Genomic DNA, 16,788 nt, shown 5'->3' with positions numbered 1-16,788 from the left:
TGTCTCGTATTGATTTAACTCAACATTTAAAAATTCCGTCCTGTCTTTGTTTGATATTGATCTCACTCAACATTTATAAACTGTTTCCTGTCACTTTTCTCGTATTGATCTAACTCAACATTCATAAACCCCACCCTGTCCCTTTTCTCGTATTGATCTATTTCAACATTCATAAACCCCATCCTCTCCTTTGATTCATATTGTTCCCACTCAACATTTTTAAACTCCACCCTGTATTTTGTCTTGTGTGTATCTCACTCAACATTTATAATCTCCACTTTGTCCTCTGTCTTGTGTTGATCTTACTCAACATTTATAAACTCCATCCTGTCCTTTGTCTCGTATTGATCTCACTCAACATTTATATACTCCATCCTGTCCTTTGTCTCGTATTCATCTTACTCAACATTTATAATCTCTGTCCTGTCCTTTGTTTCATATTGATCTCACTCAACATTTATAAACTCATTCCTGTCCCTTTTCTCGTATTGATCTAACTCAACATTCATAAACCCCACCCTGTCCCTTTTCTAGTATTGATCTACCTCAACATTCATAAACCCCATCCTCTCCTTTGATTCATATTGTTTTCACTCAACATTTATAAACTCCTCCCTGTCCTTTGTCTCATATTGATTTAACTCAACATTCATAATCCCCATCCTATCTTTTGTCTCCTATTGATCTCACTCAACATTCATAAACTCCACCCTGTCCCTTTTCTCGTACTGATTTACCTCAACATTCATAAACCCCATCCTGTCCTTTGATTCATATTGTTCTCACTCAACATTTATAAACTCCACCCTGTTTTTTGTTTGATATTGATCTCACTCAACATTTATAAACTCTTTCCTGTCCCTTTTCTCGTATTGATCTAACTCAACATTCATAAACCCCACCCTGTCCCTTTTCTAGTATTGATCTACCTCAACATTCATAAACCCCATCCTCTCCTTTGATTCATATTGTTTTCACTCAACATTTAAAACTCTTTCCTGTCCCTTTTCTCGTATTGATCTAACTCAACATTCATAAACCCCACCTCTATCTTTTGTCTCTGTATTGATCTCACTCAACATTCATAAACTCCACCCTGTCCCTTTTCTTCGTATTGATCTACCTCAACATTCATAAACCCCATCCTGTCCTTTGATTCATATTGTTCTCACTCAACATTTATAAACTCCACCCTGTTTTTTTCTCTTGTATTTATCTCACTCAACATTTATAATCTCCACCTTGTCTTTTGTCTTGTGTTGATCTCACTCAACATTTATAAACTCCTTCCTGTCCTTTGTTTCTGTATTGATTTAACTCAACATTTATAAATTCCATATTGTCCTTTGTCTCGTATTGATCTCACTCAACATTTATAAACTCCATCCTCTTCTTTGTCTCGTATTGATCTTACTCAATATTTATAATCTCGATCCTCTTCTTTATCTCGTGTTGATCTCACTCAAATTCATAAACTACACCCTGTCCCTTATCTTTTATTGATATGACTCAACATTTATAAAATTCACCCTGTCCATTGTCTCGTATTGATTTCACACAATATTTATAAACCCCATCCTGTTCTTTGTTTCTTGTTGTTCTCACTCAACATTTATGAACTCCATCCTGCTCTTTTGTCTGGTATTGATGTCACTCAACAGATTATAATCTCCATTCTGTCCTTTTGTCTTGTATTGATTTTACTCAACATTTATGATTCCACTCTATCCTTTGTTTTGTATTGATCTAACTCAACATTTTTAAACTCCACTTTGCCCCTTTTCTCGTACTGATCTAACTCAACATTCATTAACTCCATCCTGTTTTTTGTCTCGTATTAATCTCACTTAACATTCATAACCTTCACCCTGTTTCTTTTTTCGTATTGATTTTACTCAACCTTCATAAACTGCATCCTGTCTTTTGTTTCGTAGTGATCTTACTCAACATTTACAAACTCCTCCCTGTCCCTTTTCTCGTATAAATCTATCTCAACATTCATAAACCCCATCCTGTTCTTTGATTCATCTTGTTCTCACTCAACATTTATAAACTCCACCGTGTATTTTGTCTTGTGTTTATCTCTCTCAACATTTATAATCTCCACTTTGTCCTTTGTCTTGTGTTGAGCTCACTCAACATTTATAAACTCCTTCCTGTCCTTTGTTTCGTATTGATTTAACTCAACATTTATAAACTCCATCCTGTCCTTTGTCTCGTATTGATTTCACTGAACATTTATAAACTCCATCCTGTCCTTTGTCTCGTATTGATCGCACTCAACATTCATAAACTCCACCCTGTACCTTTTCTCGAATTGATCTACCTCAATATTCATAAACCCCATCCTGTCCTTTGATTCATTTTGTTCTCATTCAACATTTATAAACTTCACCCTGTATTATGTCTTGTGTTTATCTCACTCAACATTTATAATCTCCATCTTGTTCTTTGTCTTGTGTTGATATCACTCTACATTTATAAACTTCACCCTGTCCTTTGTCTCGTATTGATCTCTCTCAACATTTATAATCTCTACCCTGTACTTTGTCTCGTATTGATTTAACTCAACATTTTAAAACTCCATCCTGCTCTTTGTCTGTTATTGATCTCACTCATCAGATTATAATCTCCATTCTGTTCTTTGTCTCGTATTGATCTCACTCAACATTTATAAACTCCATCCTGTCGTTCGTCTCGTATTGATCTCACTCAATATTCATAAACTACATCCTGTCCTTTTTCTCGTATTGATATCAATCAACATTTATAAACTCCACCCTGTCCTTTGTGTCATATTGATTTCACTGAATATTTATCAACCCCAACCTATTCGTTTTGTCATATTGTCCTCACTCAACATTTATGAACTCCATCCTGCCCTTTTTCTGGTATTGATGTCACTTAACAGATTATAATCATTATTCTGTCCTTTGTCTTGCATTGATCTCACTCAACATTTGTAAACTCCACCCTGTCCTTTGTCTCGTATTTTTCTCACTCAACATTTATAAACTCATCCTGTTTTTTCTTTCGTATTGATCTCACTCAATATTTGTGATCTCGACTCTCTCCTTTATTTTGTATTGATCTCACTCAACATTTATATACTCCACCCTGTCCATTTTCTCGTATTAATATAACTTAACATTCAAAAACCCCATCCTGTCCTTTGATTCATTTTGTTCTCACTCAACATTTATAAACTCCACCCTGTCGTTTGTCTGGTGTTGATATCACTCAACATTTATAAAATTCACTCTGTCCATTGTCTCGTATTGATTTCACACAATATTTATAAACCCCATCCTGTTCTTTGTTTCATGTTGTTCTCACTCAACATTTATGAACTCCATCCTGCCCTTTGTCTGCTATTGATGTCACTCAATAGATTATAATCTCAATTCTGTCCTTTGTCTCGTATTGATTTAATTAACATTCATAAACTTCATCCTGTCCTTTGTCTCGTATTGATCCCACTCAACATTTATAAACTCCATCCTCTCCCTTGTCTCGTATTCATCTTACTCATCATTTATAATCTCCGTCCTGTCCTTTGTTTCATATTGATCTCACTCAATATTTATAAACTCTTTCCTGTCCCTTTTCTCGTATTGATTTAACTCAACATTCATAAACCCCACCCTGTCCCTTTTCTCGTATTGATCTACCTCAACATTCATAAACCCCATCCTCTTCTTTGATTCGTATTGTTCTCACTCAACATTTATAAACTCCACCCTGTATTTTGTCTTGTGTTTATCTCACTCAACATTTATAATCTCCACCTTGTCCTCTGTGTTGTGTTGATCTCACTCAACATTTATATATTTCACCCTGTCCATTTTCTCGTATTAATATAACTCAACATTCATAAACCCCATCCTGTCCTTTGATTCATATTGTTCTCACTCAACATTTATAAACTCCACCCTGTCCTTTGTTTTTGTATTGATCTAACTCAACATTTATAAACTCCACCCTGCCCCTTTTCTCGTACTGATCTAACTCAACATTCATGAACTCCATCCTGTTTTTTGTCTCGTATTGATCTCACTCAACATTCATAAACTCCACCTTGTCCCTTTTCTCGTACTGATTTACCTCAACATTCATAAACCCCATCCTGTCCTTTGATTCATATTGTTCTCACTCAACATTTATAAACTCCACTCTGTTTTTTGTTTCATATTGATCTCACTCAACATTTATAAACTCTTTCCTGTCCCTTTTCTCGTATTGATCTAACTCAACATTTATAAACCCCACCCTGTCCCTTTTCTAGTATTGATCTACCTCAACATTCATAAACCCCATCCTCTCCTTTGATTCATATTGTTTTCACTCAACATTTAAAACTCTTTCCTGTCCCTTTTCTCGTATTGATCTAACTCAACATTCATAAACCCCACCCTATCTTTTGTCTCGTATTGATCTCAGTCAACATTCTTAAACTCCACCCTGTCCCTTTTCTCGTATTGATCTACCTCAACATTCATAAACCCCATCCTGTCCTTTGATTCATATTGTTCTCACTCAACATTTATAAACTCCACCCTGTTTTTTGTCTTGTATTTATCTCACTCAATATTTATAATCTCCACCTTGTCTTTTGACTTGTGTTGATCTCACTCAACATTTATAAACTCCTTCCTGTCCTTTGTTTCGTATTGATTTAACTCAACATTTATAAATTCCATATTGTCCTTTGTCTCGTATTGATCTCACTCAACATTTATAAACTCCATCCTCTTCTTTGTCTCGTATTGATCTTACTCAATATTTATAAACTCGATCCTCTTCTTTATCTCGTGTTGATCTCACTCAACATTTATAAACTCCTCCCTTTCCTTTGTCTCGTATTGATTTAACTCAAGATTCATAAACCCCATCCTGTCATTTGATTCATATTGTTCTTACTCAACATTTATAAACTCCACCCTGTATTTTGTCTTGTGTTTATCTCACTCAACATTTATAATCTCCAACTTGTCCTTTGTCTTGTGTTGATATCACTCAACATTTATAAACTCCACCCTGTCCTTTGTCTCCTATTGATCTCACTCAACATTTATAATCTCCGTCCTGTCCTTTTTTTGATATTAATCTCTGTCAATATTTATAATCTCTACCCTGTACTTTGTCTTGTATTGATTTAACTCAACATTTAAAAACTCCATCCTGCTCTTTGTGTCGTATTGATCTCACTTATCAGGTTATAATCTCCATTCTGTTCTTTGTCTTGTATTGATCTCACTCAACATTTATAAACTTCACCCTGTCTTTTGTGTCGTATTGATTTCACTGAATATTTATAAACCCCAACCTGTTCGTTTTGTCATATTGTCCTCACTCAACATTTATGAACTCCATCCTGCCCTTTTTCTGGTATTGATGTCACTTAACAGATTATAATCATTATTCTATCCTTTGTCTTGCATTGATCTCACTCAACATTTATAAACTCATCCTGTTCTTTGTTTCTTATTGATCTCGCTCAACATTTATGATCTCGACTCTCTCCTTTATTTTGTATTGGTCTCACTCAACATTTATAAACTCCACCCTGTTGTTTGTCTGGTGTTGATCTCACTCAACATTTATAAACCCCATTCTCGCCTTTGTCTCGTATTTATCTCACTCAACATTCATAAACTACATCCTGTCCCTTTTCTGGTATTGATATCAATCAACATTTATAAACTTCACCCTGTCCATTGTCTCGTATTGATTTCACACAATATTTATAAATCCCATCCTGTCCTTTGATTCATATTGTTTTCACTCAACTGTTATAAACTCTTATCTTATCCTTTGTCTCGTATTGATCTCACTCAACATTCATAAACTACATCCTGTCCCTTTTCTGGTATTGATATCAATCAACATTTATAAACTTCACCCTGTCCATTGTCTCGTATTGATCTACCTCAACATTCATAAACCCCATCCTGTCCTTTGATTCATATTGTTCTCACTCAACATTTATTAACTCCACCCTGTATTTTGATTTGTGGTTATCTCACTCAATATTTATAAACTCCACCCGGTATTTTGTCTTGTGTTTATCTCACTCAACATTTATAATCTCCACCTTGTCCTTTGTTTTGTGTTGATCTCACTCAACATTTATAATCTCCGTCCTGTCCTTTGTTTGATATTGATCTCGCTCAACATTTATAATCTCTACCCTGTCCTTTCTCTCGTATTGATTTACCTCAACTTTCATAAACCCCATCCTGTCCTTTGATTCATATTGTTCTCACTCAACATTTATAAACTCCACCCTGTGTATTTTCTTGTGTTTATGTCACTCAACATTTATAATCTCCATCTTGTCCTTTGTCTTGTGTTGATATCACTGAACATTTATAAACTCCACCCTGTCCTTTGTGTCGTATTGATCACACTCAACATTTATAATCTCCGTCCTGTCCTTTGTTTGATATTGATCTCGCTCAACATTTATAATCTCTACCCTGTACTTTGTCTCGTATTGATTTAACTCAACATTTAAAAACTCCATCCTGCTCTTTTTCTGGTATTAATTTCGCTCAAATTTTTAATTTCCACCCTGTACTTTGTCTCGTATTGATTTAAATCAACATTTATAAACTCCATCCTGCCCTTTGTCTCGTACTGATCTCACTCAACATTTATAAACTCTTTCCTGTCCCTTTTCTCGTATTGACCAAACTCAACATTCATAAACTCCACCCTATCTTTTGTCTCGTATTGATCTCACTCAACATTCTTAAACTCCACCCTGTCCCTTTTCTCGTATTGATCTACCTCAACATTCATAAACCCCATCCTCTCCTTTGATTCATGTTGTTCTCACTCAACATTTATAAACTCCACCTTGTCCTTTGTCTTGTGTTGATCTCACTCAACATTTATAAACTCCATCCTGTTTTTTGTCTCGTATTGATCTCACTCAACATTTCTAAAGTCCATCCTGTTCTTTATCTCGTGTTGAACCCACTCAACATTTACAAACTCCTCCCTGTCTTTTGTCTCCTATTGATTTCACTCAACATTTATAATCTCCGTCCTGTCCTTTTTTTATCTTAATCTCGGTCACTATTTATAATCTCTAACCTGTACTTTGTCTCGTATTGATTTAACTCAACATTTAAAAACTCCATCCTGCTCTTTGTCTGGTATTGATCTCACTCATCAGATTATAATCTCCATTCTGTTTTTTGTCTTGTATTGATCTGACTCAACATTCATAAACTCCACAGTGTTTTTTTTTCTCGTATTGATATCCCTCAACATTTATAAACTCCACCCTGTCCTTTGTGTCGTATTGATTTCACTGGATGTTTATAAACCCGAACCTGTTTTTTTTTTGTCATATTGTCCTCAATCAACATTTATGAACTCCATCCTTTTCTTTGTCTGGTATTGATGTCACTCAACAGATTATAATCATTATTCTGTATTTTGTCTTGTATTGATCTCACTCAACATTTATAAACTCCACCCTGTTCTTTGTTTCGTATTGATCTCACTCAACATTTATATACTCCACCCTGTCCATTTTCTCGTATTAATATAACTCTACATTCATAAACCCGATCCTGTCCTTTGATTCATATTGTTCTCACTCAACATTTATAAACTCCACCCTGTCGTTTGTCTCGTGTTGATCTCACCCAACATTTATAAACCCCATTCTGGCCTTTGTCTCGTATTGATCTCACTCAAATTCATAAACTACACCCTGTCCCTTATCTTTTATTGATATGACTCAACATTTATAAAATTCACCCTGTCCATTGTCTCGTATTGATTTCACACAATATTTATAAACCCCATCCTGTTCTTTGTTTCATGTTGTTCTCACTCAACATTTATGAACTCCATCCTGCCCTTTGTCTGGTATTGATGTCACTCAACAGATTATAATCTCCATTCTGTCCTTTGTCTTGTATTGATTTTACTCAACATTTATGATCCCCACTCTATCCTTTGTTTTGTATTGATCTAACTCAACATTTTTAAACTCCACTTTGCCCCTTTTCTCGTACTGATCTAACTCAACATTCATTAACTCCATCCTGTTTTTTGTCTCGTATTAATCTCACTTAACATTCATAACCTTCACCCTGTTTCTTTTTTCGTATTGATCCTACTCAACCTTCATAAACTGCATCCTGTCCTTTGTTTCATAGTGATCTTACTCAACATTTACAAACTCCTCCCTGTCCCTTTTCTCGTATTAATCTATCTCAACATTCATAAACCCCATCCTGTTCTTTGATTCATCTTGTTCTCATTCAACATTTATAAACTCCACCGTGTATTTTGTCTTGTGTTTATCTCTCTCAACATTTATAATCTCCACTTTGTCCTTTGTCTTGTGTTGATCTCACTCAACATTTATAAACTCCTTCCTGTCCTTTGTTTCGTATTGATTTAACTCAACATTTATAAACTCCATCCTGTCCTTTGTCTCGTATTGATTTCACTGAACATTTATAAACTCCATCCTGTCCTTTGTTTCATAGTGATCTTACTCAACATTTACAAACTCCTCCCTGTCCCTTTTCTCGTATTAATCTATCTCAACATTCATAAACCCCATCCTGTCCTTTCATTCATATTGTTCTCACTGAACATTTATAAACTCCAACCTGTATTTTGTCTTGTGTTTATCTCACTCAACATTTATAATCTCCACTTTGTTTTTTGTCTTGTGTTCATCTCACTCAACATTTATAAACTTTTTCCTGTCCTTTGTTTCGTATTGATTTAACTCAACATTCATAAACTCCACCTGTCCCTTTTCTCGTATTGATCTACCTCAACATTCATAAACCCCATCCTGTCCTTTGATTCATATTGTTCTCACTCAACATATATAAACTCCACCCTTTATTTTGTCTTGTTTTTATCTCACTCAACATTTATAATCTCCACCTTGTCCTTTGTCTTATGTTGATCTCACTCAACATTCATAAACTCCACCCTGCCCCTTTTCTCGTACTGATTTAACTCAACATTCATTAACTCCATCCTGTTTTTTGTCTCGTATTGATCTCACTTAACATTCATAAACTTCACCCTGTTTCTTTTCTCGTATTGATCCTACTCAACCTTCATAAACTCCATCCTGTCCTTTGTTTCATATTGATCTTACTCAATATTTATAAACTCCTCCCTGTCTCTTTTCTCGTATTAATCTATCTCAACATTCATAAACCCCATCCTGTCCTTTCTTTCATATTGATCTCACTCAACATTTATAATCTCCGTCCTGTCCTTTTTTTTATCTTAATCTCGGTCACAATTTATAATCTCTGACCTGTACTTTGTCTCGTATTGATTTAACTCAACATTTAAAAACTCGATCCTGCTCTTTGTCTGGTATTGATCTCACTCATCAGATTATAATCTTCATTCTGTTCTTTGTCTTGTATTGATCTCACTCAACATTTATAAACTTCACTCTGTTCTTTGTCTCGTATTGATCTGACTCAACATTCATAAACTCAACAGTGTCCCTTTTCTCGTATTGATATCACTCAAGATTTATAAACTACATCCTGTCGTTCGTCTCCTATTGATCTCACTCAACATTTACAAATTCCTCCCTGTCCTTTGTCTCGTATTGATTTCACTCAGTATTTATAAATCCCATCCTGCCTTATGTTTCATATTGTTTTCACTCAACATTTATGAACTCCATCCTGCCCTTTGTCTGGTATTGATCTCATTCAACAGATTATAATCTCCATTCTGTCCTTTGTCTTGTATTGATCTCACTCAACATTTATGATCTCCATTCTTTCCTTTGTTTTGTATTGATCTAACTCAACATTTATAAATTCCACCCTGTCCCTTTTCTCGTATTAATATAACTCAACTTTTATGAACTCCATCGTGCCCTCTGTCTGGTATTGATCTCATTGAACATTTATAAACTCATCCTGTTTTTTGTGTCGTATTTATCTCACTCAACATTCATTAACTCCACCCTGTTCCTTTTCTCGTATTAATCTAATTCAACAATCATAAATCCCATCCTGTCATTTGATTCATATTGTTCTCACTCAACATTTAAAAACTTCATCCAGTTCTTTGTCTTGTATTGATCTCAATCAACATTTATAAACCCCATCCTTTCTTTTGTTTCATATTGTCCTCACTCAACAGTTATGAACTACATTCTGCCATTTGTCTGGTATTGATCTCACTCAACAGATTATAATCTCCATTATGTCCTTTGTCTTGTATTGATCTCACTCAAAATTTATAATCTCCACCCTGTACTTTGTCTCGTATTGTTCTCACACAACATTTATAAACTCATCCTCTCCTTTGTTTTGTATTGATCTCGCTCAACATTTATAAACTCAACCCTGTACTTTGTCTCGTATTGATTTGACTCAACATTTATAAACTCCACCCTGTACTTTGTCTCGTATTGATTTGACTCAACATTTATATACTCCATCCTGTCCTTTGTCTCGTATTGATCTCACTCAACATTTACAAACTCCTTCCTGTTCTTTGTTTCGTATTGATTTAACTCAACATTCATAAACCCTATCCTGTCCTTTGTCTCGTATTCATATCACTTAACATTTATAACCTCCATCCTGTCCCTTTTCTCGTATTGATGTATCTCAACATTTATAAACACCACCCTATCTTTTTTCTCGTATTTATCTAACTCAACATTCATAAACTCCATCCTGTCCTTTGTTTCATATTGATCTCACTCATTTATAAAGTCCACCCTGTCCCTTTTCTCGTATTTTTCCCACTCAACATTCATAAACTCCATCCTGTCGTTTGTTAGGTATTCATCTCACTCAACATTTATAATCTCCATCCTGCCCTTTGTTTGACATTGATCTCACTCAACATTTATAAACTTCACCCTGTCCCTTTTCTCGTATTGATCTAACTCAATATTCATAAACCCCATCCTATCTTTTGTCTCGTATTGATCCCACTCAACATTCATAAACTCCACCTTGTCCCTTTTCTCGTATTGATTTAACTCAACATTCATAAACTCCATCCTGTCCTTTGATTCATATTGTTCTCACTCAACATTTATAAACTCCATCTTATCCTTCGTCTCGTATTGATCTCACGCAATATTCATAAACTCCATCCTGTTCTTTGTGTGATATTGATCTCACTCAACATTTATAAACTCCTTCCTGTCCTTTGTTTCGTATTGATTTAACTCAACATTTATAATCTCTATCCTGTTTTTTTCTCGTAGTTATCTCACTCAACATTTATAAACTACACCCTGTCATTTGTCTCCTATTGATTTAACTCAACATTTATGATCTCCACCCTGTCCTTTGTTTGTATTGATCCCACTCAATATGTGTAAATTCCACCCTGTCCTTTGTCTCATATTGATTTAACTCATCATGTTTGTTTATTTTTAACCACAATAGGATAGGAATCATGAACCTTTAAATTTACATTTCATTCAAGGTAACCACTGTGCTATTCTCGGCTCTCACTCTTTAGAGATAAAACAGTAACCACGCTTAGGGCTTTTTTTATTATTGTACAGTGAAGAAACTTGTTGGAGAGCTTACATCATATGCTAGAAATAAAATTGTTTGAGGATGATTTCTAGCAAAGTGTATCTGTGCTCTCTCCTACTTTAGGGTAACAAATACAGTCCTTCTTGTTTCCTGGTGAAACCATACACAATTACATCTTTGGTTCTGCTCATTTTAAACTTCTTTTTGTTTGGTTTTTGCCACAACAAACATCAGCTTGCCCTTAAGAACAGCTATGATAATTTTAAACTTGTGTATAACAATACACAAAAGACGATCAAAGAGGTGTTAACCTTAGTTAAAACTGAAGTGTAGCAGGTGTTGATGGATGAGTAAATCAACATGTTTACTGGTACAAACTTTAAATGTATAAACTGGCATATTTTAATGACAGTAAACATTAAACAGATGTAGCTTATGTTTACATAAATAAGCCGTAAAAATGAAATTATAGAACAGATATCTATTAAAGTACTTGTAGAACATCTATACACGACTGGCTTTCGTGGAGCTTTTTTTTAAAGGTAATATATTTCGTGTTTTCAACTGGAAGGAGCAGTTGTTGTCGTCTCTATATGGTAACTGTTGATCGAAGGGTGAACAACCAATTACTGTCACCCTCTACTACTTAATTGCGGACTTTAATTAGTATAACACGCCAACATCTGAAAGTTCAAAATGTTTTCAGCGACATATCACAAGCTCGAACCTTAGACCTTATATCCACCTTGCGTGAACCTTTATCATATATTTTAGCGATGTTTAAAAAACAAAAATCTTTACCTTTTCATGAAAATACCATTATATATCTCAGACCAGCTGGTATCGATATTAACACTTTTATTGATAAGCAGAGAACAACGTTTCGACCTTCCAAGGTCATCTTCAGGTTAAGAAAGAGAGTGTTTGCAACTGATCGTTGCCGGGCACATGTCTTGGGGACGAAAGTATAAACGAGTACCGGATTGTAAGGGACGTTGCAGTTGGATGTTTGGTACAAAACTATAGTATGTCCATTGTCCATATAGTCCATAGTATGTAAAAACTACACTGACAAACACATCACCAACACAATTTATAAAATACAATGCAACAACTACCACGACTTCTGTATTGGAGAAACAAGCAGAAAAATGGACATCAGATTCACAAAACGCAAAAAAAAACACCTTCACACATTTTTAAACACTACAAATCAAATAAACACAAATAACCTTAGAAACCACCCAGGCACTAAGTAGGAAAACAAATGTAAACAAACGTAAAATCAAAGAAGCCCTACTTATACAGCAACTGAAACCAAAATTAAACCAGTATAAAGGAACACCTTTATATCTATACTGATTAATAACCTAACAACCAAATGGTCTAGCGCGTTAAGGCGTGCGCTTCGTAATCTGAGGGTCGCGGGTTCGCGCCCGAGTCGCGCCAAACATGCTCGCCCTCCCAGCCGTGGGGGCGTTATAATGTGACGGTCAATGCCACTATTCGTTGGTAAAAGAGTAGCCCAAGAGTTGGCGGTGGGTGGTGATGACTAGCTGCCTTCCCTCTAGTCTTACACTGCTAAATTAGGGACGGCTAGCACATATAGCCCTCGAGTAGCTTTGTGCGAAATTCCAAACACAAACAAACAACCAAATGCGCCCCCCGTTAGTACAGCGGTATGCCTTCGGATTTACAACGCAAAATCAGGGATTCGATTCCCCTCGGTGGGCTCAGCAGATAGCCCGATGTGGCTTTGCTATAAGAAAATACACACACACTCCAAATGCATCGCCCCCTATAATCCCGTACCTGTTTATATCCCCTTTCCTAAGACATGTGCCCGGCAACGGTCAGTTGCAAACTCTCTCTTTGTTAACCTGAAGATAGCCTAGGAAGGTCGAAACGTTGTTCTCTGCTTATCAATAAAAGTATTAATACCCATACCAGCCGTTCTGAGATACATTTTTATTTCAAATGGGTTTCTCGTTATCAAGAAAATACTATTTGTTTGTATGAGAAAACGAAGTAGGAAAAAAACAATAAACATTTATTTAGTCAGTTTCCAAGATACTTCAGAGATATGAAGTTGACATAAAAAATAAAGGAAGACATTTGTGTAAAACAAACTTAGAACATTCATGCATTTTAAAATTACAGTTTTCTTCTCTACTGAGTAAAGAAACAAAGTTTTATTGTCTTATTTAAAACAGTGCCTAAAGGTGACTCTTGTGTTAAAGTCATAAAGAGCACGTTTCGTATATAATTCTATCAACTTACCTCCTCACTGGAAGAACTGTCATCTGGGTCTCTACGAGAGTAACGTTTAGATAGTCGCTTCTTTTTCTTATGGAGAGGTTTTGATTCAATAATCATCTCTTCTAGCTCAAACGTGGGATCACAATTCAAATGGTCTTTCTTGTAAAAGAACAGAGAGATCCTTATTAGTGTGCATTTGTTTATAAAAAGATGTACATCAAAATCCACTTTGTCTTTCCTTAATAAACTACAGGCATATATTTTTCTTCAATTTCGTCTCACTTTGACTTGAGATACACGTAGTTTTTTTTCTATATATGTTTTAAATAAAGCGCCTCTGGTGGCCAACCCCAAATAAATTTTTATCTCAACTGTGGTTGGTTTTCAGGTGTACAGTAGATAATTATGTATTTGAGGAATTATTAACTTCGAAACATAAAAGTTGAACAAGTTTATTCACATAAGTATCACATTATTGCAACGTATACACTTTTTTCGCTGTCACCAGGGTTATGGATAAACCTGTTGGTTTTCATTGATATGCTACAATGTCGAACAATGATCTAACTTAGTGTTTTGTAAAAATAAATAATAAATACGTATTTTGTTGATTGTATATGCATCTTAAAGTTAAGATTTATCTTTAAATTTCCTCTACTTTTTTCTTAAGTGCGTAAGAAAATAATTGTGTACATTGTACCACTAGAAACAAACCAGGGAAAGATAAAAGAAAACTAGTCTTGGTACTTACCGACGGTATAAAAGTAGGTTTAACATTCTTTTCATAGATGGCGCTGAAATCGACAGTCGCTAGATAACTGTGTTTTTTAGCGTGTTCTAACGTATTCATTCTGCCGGAGCACTCTACAGTTAGTAACTAAAAAGAAAATATTTAATTATAAAAACTTTCGTTTATACTGATTTATATAACTATCTGTTATAAACATTTATTCATTTAATAATGAGTTGTAAAGACCCAGTTGGTCACCAGCGGTTTATCACGAGTTACGGAAATAACCTTCAGAAACGATGGATACCAGACAGAAGTATAAATTTAATTTTCGAGAATACAAACGACGATTAATATCTGTATTTCTCTTTAATTTTCTGTTGGGGAAAACTTGTTTCCCTGTTGTAAATCCATATATTAAAAACGTTAATAAATGTCAGTCGAGTAGAAAATCAGTTTTTATTTCAGCGACAGTGTTATCAGGTTAAAGTTTTTATTTATTGATTTTGATCTATTTTACTTGTTAACGAGTTACAACATATATTACAATACAATTAAAGTTGCGAGACCTACCACTCTTCGAACCGTTGATTTGATTCACTGTTTTACCTTAAAATGGCGTCCATAATCAAGTGGTGCTGTTACCTACGACATTTCCACTGTTTAAGGGTTAAATTATGAGCTTAGTAATATTAATATTAGATGTACAATAATAATCATACTTTATATCTTAATATATTTTCATTACTATTACTTCGCCTTCATTATTTTTTTCTGAAATTATACCTTAAACAATAAATCTTACGTAACAATACACGTATATTTAATACAACACTTGCATTTTATCAACTCTTATAGACGCTTAAGAAAAATAAAATATGTACATAAATAATATTATCAACAGTACTAAGTATTCATTTTACTGGAACCTAACCAGCCATAAAGCTTTGACAAACGTAATTCACCCTTTATTTTCTGTTTCTATATTATAAATATGATTCATAACGTTTTCGTTTACCTTTTACATAAAATACATACATACCACTTATTAGCACCAAGAGCGATATTTGTCTTAGATCTCCATACAAAATACAAATCCAATTACTCCTTGTCTGCTTACGATCAATATTTCATTACTCCATGTCTGCTTATAACCAACATCCCATTACTCCATGTCTGCTAACAATCAATATCCCATTACTCTTTATCTGCTAACAATCAATATCCCATTACTCTTTATCTGCTAACAATCAATATCCCATTATTCTATAAATGCTAATAATCAATATCCCATTATTCTATAAATGCTAATAATCAATATCTCATTACTCCATGTCTGCTTACAATGAACATCCCATTTCTCCATGTCTGCTTGCAATCAATATCCCATTACTCCATGTCTGCTTACAATCAATATCACATTACTCCATGTCTGCTTACAATCAATATCCCATTACTCCTTGTCTGCTAACAATCAATATCCCATTATTCTATAAATGCTAATAATCAACATCCCATTACTCCATGTTTGTTTTCAGTCAATATCCCAATACTCCATGTCCGCTTATAACCAACATCCCATTATTCTGTAAATGTTTACTATCAACATCCCATTACTCCATGTCTGCTTACAATTAATATCCCATTATTCTTTAAATGCTTACAATCAATATCCCATTACTCCATGTCCGCTTACAGTCAGTATCCCATTACTCCATGTCTGCTTAAAATCAACATTCCATTACTCCATGTCTGCTTACAACCAACATCCCAATACTCCATGTCTGCTTAAAGTCAGTATCCCATTACTCCATGCCTGCTTACAATCTATATCCCATTACTCCATGTCTGTTTAGAATCTGTATCCCATTATTCTATAAATGCTTACAATCAATAACCTATTACTCTCTGTCTGCTTTCAATCAATATCCCATTATTCCATATCTGCTTACAGTCAGTATCCCATTATTACCTGTATGCTTACAGTCAATATATCCTTATTCCGTGTTTGTTTGCAGTCAATATATCGTTAATGAATATTTGCTTTCTATCAATATTGAGTTACCTCACGTGTGCTTTCAATCAACATCCCAATTCTCCATGTCTACTTACAATCAATATCTCATTATTCTATAAATGCTTACAATCAATATCGCATTACACCATGTCTGCTTACTATCAATATCCTATTACTCCAGTCTGCTTACAACCAACATCCGAATACTCCATGTCTACTTACAATCAATATCCCATTACTCCATGTTTGCTTAC

The 16,788-nt window shown here is 34.7% G+C and overlaps 1 protein-coding gene and 1 long non-coding RNA gene across 5 annotated transcripts in view; one reads left to right on the top strand and one right to left on the bottom strand.

Moving 5' to 3' along the window:
* The window catches only part of LOC143257415 (uncharacterized), a 159,385-nt gene that overhangs the window by 71,510 nt on the left and 71,087 nt on the right, over positions 1–16,788 (top strand). The window lies entirely within an intron of this gene.
* LOC143257414 (serine/threonine-protein kinase 32B-like) overlaps positions 1–16,788 on the bottom strand; it is a 151,490-nt gene that overhangs the window by 71,544 nt on the left and 63,158 nt on the right. For all 4 annotated transcript variants that reach the window (XM_076516057.1, XM_076516056.1, XM_076516055.1 and 1 more), the window contains 2 exons: positions 14,539–14,664; positions 13,809–13,946 (listed from right to left, as the gene is read on the bottom strand). In XM_076516057.1, coding sequence (XP_076372172.1) covers positions 13,809–13,946; positions 14,539–14,664 — 264 coding nt within the window. The remainder of the gene's footprint in view (positions 1–13,808; positions 13,947–14,538; positions 14,665–16,788) is intronic.

Source organism: Tachypleus tridentatus, chromosome 7 (assembly GCF_004210375.1).
Source record: "Tachypleus tridentatus isolate NWPU-2018 chromosome 7, ASM421037v1, whole genome shotgun sequence".
NCBI classification, from domain to species: domain Eukaryota; kingdom Metazoa; phylum Arthropoda; class Merostomata; order Xiphosura; family Limulidae; genus Tachypleus; species Tachypleus tridentatus.
The sequence above is the reverse complement of the archived record's forward strand: the minus strand, read 5'-3'. Positions and strand labels throughout refer to the sequence as shown.